Source organism: Arachis ipaensis, chromosome B08 (assembly GCF_000816755.2).
Source record: "Arachis ipaensis cultivar K30076 chromosome B08, Araip1.1, whole genome shotgun sequence".
NCBI lineage: Eukaryota > Viridiplantae > Streptophyta > Magnoliopsida > Fabales > Fabaceae > Arachis > Arachis ipaensis.
The window spans coordinates 22956549-22963728 of NC_029792.2; the positions used below are offsets into that span (position 1 = coordinate 22956549).

The 7180-nt window shown below is 44.4% G+C and overlaps 1 protein-coding gene across 1 annotated transcript; it reads right to left on the minus strand.

Moving 5' to 3' along the window:
• LOC107610752 lies at positions 1208-3956 on the minus strand. The gene is made up of 3 exons (XM_016312754.1): positions 3078-3956; positions 1458-3027; positions 1208-1332 (listed from the first exon to the last, which is right to left on the minus strand). The coding sequence occupies exons 1-3, from the start codon at positions 3954-3956 to the stop codon at positions 1208-1210; spliced, it is 2574 nt and encodes an 857-aa protein (XP_016168240.1).

A 7180-nucleotide genomic window follows, 5' to 3' on the forward strand; every position in this document is an offset into this window, starting at 1 on the left:
ACTTAAATTTAAAATATCAATATTAAATTATTAAGTGAAGATTTGTAAGCAATATTTTTTTATGTTAAATAACATTTAGGAACAGCCATTTTAGCACATAACAATTATATAGTGTTAAATTAATTGTTTCTAATGAAATAACGGTGATTGTATTTATATTTGTAACATGACGAGATTATTGATAAATGAAATATATCTATTGGATAATTTATTTTTTTTTTCCAAAAAATAGAAACAATATAGACAAAGGTCATACTATATAATATAATGAAATTATGTAAATAAATGCTTGCTAAATAAGTCTTTACTGTTTAACGAAAAATAATTAGCAACTAATAACTATGAAAACAAAATCAAATTCTCACAAAAGCTTATTTTCCAAACAAAATATTAAACATTAACTAAAAAAACATAACTATGTCCCCACAAAAATATTATTTTCTAATTTAATGGCCAATGTCCAATTCCTATACTCAGTGTAATGTTTATGGGTTTGTTTTTTTACTCTCGTCTCTCGTATTCATATAAAACAATGGCCCAACAGCCCATCATCAAGAACGGAACTTGGTTAACTCCGTTCAAAATGTTGGCTCAGCTTCAAAACACCCAAGCCACATTTGGGAGAAGCTTTTCTGCAAAACCTGCTCCTTTCTAACCACGTGTAGCAACGACATTTAAATAGGAGAATATCTGTATATTGAATCTTTACCGTAGAACGACCCTTTTATGAATAGATTATATTTCCCTCAGTATGACTAAGTATTCTTTAAAAGTGATTCTTTATTTAGTCCTTTATTTCAATAATTTAAAAAAGATCAAAACAAATACATTTAGATAGATTTAGTGTCTTTTTAAAATTAAATACACATCGGCAATCAGGGTTTTCAAAACAATCAAAGATGGCAAGATTGTCGATATGCCGAAGAACTGATCTCTGTACTTGTAGAACTTGCGGCGCGGTTTGATGAACTTGTAGAACTTGTAATTTTTAAACTACTTTGATAGTCGCTTGGTCGGCTTATAATTACCGTCTTTTTCCACTTATTCGGCAGTGCATTTTCGCTTTATTTTATTACCGTTTTGCTGGTATTGGCTTGTCGCTTGCGTTTGTTTACCGTTGTGTTGGTAATTTGACGAAGCCAAGTTGTGGCTTTATTATTGCTATAGCCGTTTGTTATGGCGTTAATCTGGTTGGTTTCCGGGGTGATCAGTCCCGGGATACCGTGTCGTCGCCTTGTTTAACACATACCATAAGAAATTCGTTGTCATGGGATGGATAAAAGGGAAAAAATAAATTTGAACAAGAGAATATTAATCGGCAGTCGGACAAATCTATGGCAATGATAAGTATTTAACGCAGGTAAATTGTCTAATGATAAAGCAAAACCCGGGTTACTAAGCTTGTCGGGTTCCTTACTTGGCGTGTTTGGACTATGAATAAAATCTTCTTAAGTTACCCGCATTCCAGGTTCTCGGGACTTCTTTGCCATCGAGCCTCTCCAATTTGTAGGCGCCCTTACCAATCACCTCTTTGACCCTGTAGGGACCTTCCCAGTTAGCCGCCAGCTTACATTCTCCCTGAGTCGGCATCCCGATGTCGTTGCGCCGCAGGACTAGGTCATTCTGTTCGAATTCTCTTATGAGTACTCTGACGTTGTAGCGTAGGGCCATTCTTTGCTTCAACGCTGCTTCCGACAAATGGGCCATTTCTCTAGCCTCGTCTATTAGGTCCTTCTCTACGACTTCCTCTACTCCTCTCAGAAGCAGCCGTGGGCTCGGCTCGCCGATCTCTACGGGTATCATAGCATCCACCCCGTATGTCAGGCGGAATGGGGTTTCTCCTGTGGACGATTGCTGGCTTGTGCGGTAGGACCAGAGGACGGAGGCGAGTTCGTCAGCCCATGCTCCCTTTTTCTTATCAAGTCGCTTTTTGAGGCCTAGCAAGATGACCTTATTCGGTGCCTCAATTTGGCCATTCGTTTGGGGATGTTCCACAAATGAGAACTTCTGCTTTGTGTCCAAATCGGCGATGAACTCTGCGAACTTCTTATCAGCGAATTGCGTCCTGTTATCAGAGATAACGACCTCAGGGATGCCGAATCGAGTTACTACTTGCCTCCACATGAACCTCCGACAATTGGATGAGGATATGCTCGCCAATGGCTCAGCCTCTATCCACTTGGTATAGTAGTCGATAGCAACTATAAGGTACTTGACTTGCCCTGGACCGACCGAAAAAGGTCCCAGGAGGTCGACTCCCCAATGTGAGAAAGGTCGGGAGGACATTAGTAGACTTAGCTCGGTTGCCGGTGCCTTGTGGAAGTTGGCGTTCTCCTGGCACTTGGCGTATTTCCTTACGAATTCTTTGGAGTCCTCCATCATTGATGGCCAGTAATAACCGGCTCTGATGAGCTTTCTTGCTAGGGCTTTGCCCTCGATGTGGTGACCACAGCACCCCTCATGGACCTCCTTAAGCACATAGTCCATTTGGTCGGGATGCAGGCATTTTAACAAGGGTTGGCTGAGTCCCTTCTTAAACAACTGCCCTTGTATGATTGCATATTTGGCTGCCTCCCTTCTCAACGCTCTGGCCGACTTCTCGTCATCAGGGGTCTTGTCGCTTTCCAAGAAGTCAGTGATCGGGTCCATCCAAGAGGGGCCTACCTTTGTCAAGTGGAGGGTGACCGCTGGCTCTTTTATCAAACCCTGAATGAGAGATCGGTTGCCGACCCCTGGTTTTGTGCTTGCTAGCTTGGACAGGAGGTCCACCCGTGTGTTCCTTTCTCTCGGAACGTGTTGGATCGTGACCTCCTCGAATTGTTTGCTCAACTCTTTGACTTTCTCCAGATACTTTTGTAACAGGGAGTCTCTGGCTTGGTAGGTCCCATTGACCTGAGAAGTGACGACTTGCGAGTCACTGCATACTTCTAGCCTTGTGGCTCTGACTTCCTGTGCTAAGATTAAGCTGCCCAGAAGGGCCTTGTACTCCGCTTGATTGTTTGACACCGGGAACTCGAACTTGATGGACTGTTCATATATGACTCCAGTGGGGCTCTCCAGGATGAGTCCCCTGTTACTTCTACCAAGAAGTCGGTCATGGCCTGTGCCTTAATCGCATGCCTGGGTTCGTATTGCAAGTCGTATTGGGATAGCTCGATGGCCCAAGTCATCATTCTTCCTGCTAAGTTTGGTTTTTGGAGTATCTGGCGGATTCCCTGGTCTGTCCTCACGACTACCTGATGACCTTGGAAGTACTGTTGTAATCTGCAGGAAGAGGTCAGGAGTGCAAGTGCCAACTTCTCTAATTTGCTGTATCTCAATTCTGCTCCTTGCAGTGCTTTGTTCACGAAGTAAATTGGTTGCTGAACCTTCCATTCTTCCCGCACCAAAACCGCTACCATCGCTTCATCCGTTATGGCCAAGTACAGGTAGAGTGGTTCTCCGACCTTGGGCTTCCCGAGGACAGGTGGTGTTGCAAGAATCTCTTTGAAATGATTGAATGCTTCCTCGCACGTCGGGGTCCACTCAAAGGCTATCCCCTTTCTCATCAAGTTGAAAAATGGCAGGGCCTTCGCAGCCGACGTCCCGAGGAAGCGGGATAGTGCGGTGAGCCTTCCTGACAACCTCTGAACATCCTTGACACAGTCCGGGCTCTTCATTTGGAGTATTGCTTGACACTTTTCAGGGTTGGCCTCCACCTCTCTTTGGGTTATCATAAACCCTAAGAACTTTCCTGCTTCCATGGTAAAGGCACACTTGAGTGGGTTGAGCCTCATGCCGTGTTGTTGAAAGGAAGCGAACACGTTTCCTAAGTCGCTTAAGAGGTCCTCAGGCTGGGTAGTCTTTGCAAGGATATCATCCACGTATACTTCCACCATTTTCCCTATGAGGTCGGTGAATATCTTGTTCATTAACCTTTGGTATGTGGCCCCGGCGTTCTTCAGGCCAAACAGCATTACCTTGTAGCAATATATTTCCCCAGTGTTATGAACGCTGTTTTCTCTTCGTCTGGCCGGTGCATCGGTATCTGATTGTAGCCAGAACAAGCATCCATAAAGCTCAGATACCGATATCCTGCCGCCGCGTCGACGAGCGCATCAATGTTGGGTAGGGGGTAGCAATCCTTGGGGGCATGCTTTGTTGAGATCGGAGTAATCCACACACATCCTCCATTTTTCATTGTGCTTTCTCACTTGAACTACATTCGACAGCCAGGTCGAGTAGTCGAGTTTCCGAATAAATCCGCTTCGAGGAGGTTGGCCGTCTGCTTGGCCACCTCCTCTACTCTTTCTTGTGACATTTTCCTTCTCCTCTAAGCCACCGGTCTGGCCTCCGCCTTGACGACCAAGTGATGTGACATGAGTTGGGGGTCTATCCCCGGCATGTCGGCTGGCATCCAAGCAAGTAGGTCGACGTCAGCCCTGATCATTTCCATTAGGGGTTCCTTCAGGTCGTGTGGGAGGTTTCTGTTCACGAACGTGAACTTCTCCTCTGTATCGCCGACTTTGAACCTCTCTAAGTTTCCTTCCGGTTCGGGTCTTGGCTTGTTGTTGACTCTAGCGTCCAAGTCGGCGAGGAACACTCCCGATGCCTCTTTAGATTTCTTCCTTAAGGAGAGACTGGCATTGTCGCAAGCGACTGCCGTTTCTAAGTCTCCTTTTATGGATCCCACAGATCCGTCATCAGCGATGAACTTCATTAGCAACATCTTTGTACTGATCACCACCCCGAGATCATTGATAGTCTTCCTTCCTAGGATGACGTTGTAGGCCGTGGAGTCTCGCAGAACCACGAACTCAATCATTACCGATCTTCGCCCCTGTCCTAGTCCTACGGATATTGGCAGGGAGATTGTCCCGTCTGGCTTGATGAACTGGTCGCCTAAGCCTACGACACCGTGTTGGTGAGTCTTTAGGTCGGCATCCCGTAGATCCAAGGCATCGAACACGTTGCGGAACATGATATTCGAGTCAGCCCCGGTGTCTACGAGAATCCGCTTGATGAGGCCGGTTCCACTCTGGCCGTGATGACCATGGGAGGGTTTTTCGCGACCTCATCGAACCATTGGTCCTCCGGACCGAATGAGATGGGTGGAACCCTCTTGAAGCTTCGCACGGAAGATGAGGAAACCGCCAGGACTTTGGCGTTTTTCTTGTGTGCCGACTTCGACCTTGGAGCCACGTCTCTTGCTGTTACCACGTTCACTATGGTAAGGCTGTGCTCGTTGTCCTCCGGCTCATGACGTCGCTTCACTGCGCGGGTCTTGTCCTCTCCCTCGCGGTCGCGATCTCGTCTCCTCGGCTTCCTGTTGAGATGGTAGAATTCGGCCAGTTTTCTGTCCCGGATCGCTTGTGCTAGCGCGTCCTTCAGGTCAAAGCAATCCTGTGTCTTATGTCCATAACCCTTATGATAATCACAATAGAGGCTCTTGTTCCCCCCGGTTTGGTCTTTTAGAGGTCGGGGCTTCGACAAAATTCCCTTCTCGGCTATCTGCTGATAAAGTTCTATGATGGGGACGGTGAGGGGGTGTAATTGGTGAATTTTTCGACTCGGGGAAACAGCCTGGACGTCTTGCCCGGACCGCCGTCTCTGGCGTGCTCCTTCTGCCTTTCTCCGCCGCCGTGCTGCCGAGGTTGATTGTAGATGGGCTGCCGCTTGTTGGCAGCCACGACTTGACTGACTTCTTCATCGTTGATATATTCCCTGGCCACGCCTAGGATCTCCTGCATTGTCCACACCGGCTTCGTGGTGAGATGCTTCCTGAAATCCTCGTTCATAAGTCTATTCGTCAAACACAGACTAGCTACCGAATCAGTTAGCCCGTCAATCTCCAAGCACTCGTCATTGAACCGGTCCAGATATTTTCTGGTCGGCTCGCCGGGCCTCTGTGTCACCCCGAGCAAGTTGATCGGATGTTTTGCCTTTGCGATTCTGGTAGTGAATTGGGCCAGAAAGTGCAACTAATGTCCGAAAAGCAGGCCACTGAGCCTTGCGGGAGGCTGTTAAACCACCGTATTGCAGGTCCCGCCAGAGTGACTGGAAAAGCGCGGTACCTTACTTCGTCTCCCACTCTCTCCAGGTTCATTCTGACCTCGAAGGTCATGAGGTGCTCCTGTGGGTCTTGGGTTCTGTCGTACCTCATGTCCGTCGGCTTATCAAAGTGCTTTGGTAGCCGGACCTCGAGGATGGAACGATGAAACGGGGTTGCGCCCATTATCACGGGTCGCCGCGTTCTCCTCGGCCTTTCTCCGCTGTTTTCCCGGTCCCGTTCTGTGGCGCGTCTCCTTTCAGGTCGGGTGTATATCACGGGGTCCCGACGTCTTCTTAGGCGTCCTTCTTCCTCTCGGACGCTTTCGGATTCAGATCGTGGGTTCGGCGTTCGCTGAGAGTGACTTCTCGGAGGAGAACGGGAATAGCTTGCTTCAGGAGTTCGTTGACGATGTTCCTGATTTTTACGAACATACATTTTGATAATTTTAAAAATATTAATATTCAAATAAGTAACGAAAAATCTAACTATTAATAAAAGAGAAATATTAGATGAGTTTTTATCGAATAAGATATAAAGAATTAATTTTTTTAATGTTTAAATTTAAATTTTAGATTTATAATTTTGGATGTGTTTCAAAAATATTTTTTGTATAACTTAATAATTTTAGATGTGTTACAACTTACAATTGAAAAAAAATTAATTTTTACGCACATATATTTTAATAATTTAAAAGTGTTAATGTTCAAATAAGTAATGAAAAAATTCAACTAATAATAAAAAAAATTGTTGAAAACTATAAACTTTTATTAAATTTTTATTTGTTATCTATCTTTTTTCTCCCAAAAATCTGCAATTGCTCATTTATTTATCTTTAATTCGATCTAATTATTTTATGTTGGTGGTATTCTCTTATCATTCTAGAGATAAAGATTAAAAAAAATAGAAAAAAAAAAAAGAAAAAAAGAGAGGGAGGAAGAAGAAATGAATATTGATACATAGAATAGACTGATAATTCATTTATTATTTAATTCAAATGTTGATATAATCTTATTAAAATTTCATTCGACAATATGATAAATAAGTTTTGAGCTAGCATGCAAGTCACTCGAAATAGAAACAAAATAGCACGACTCATCTAATAATAATAAAATATTAAATATGAAATAATAATAAATTTAGTGATACTCT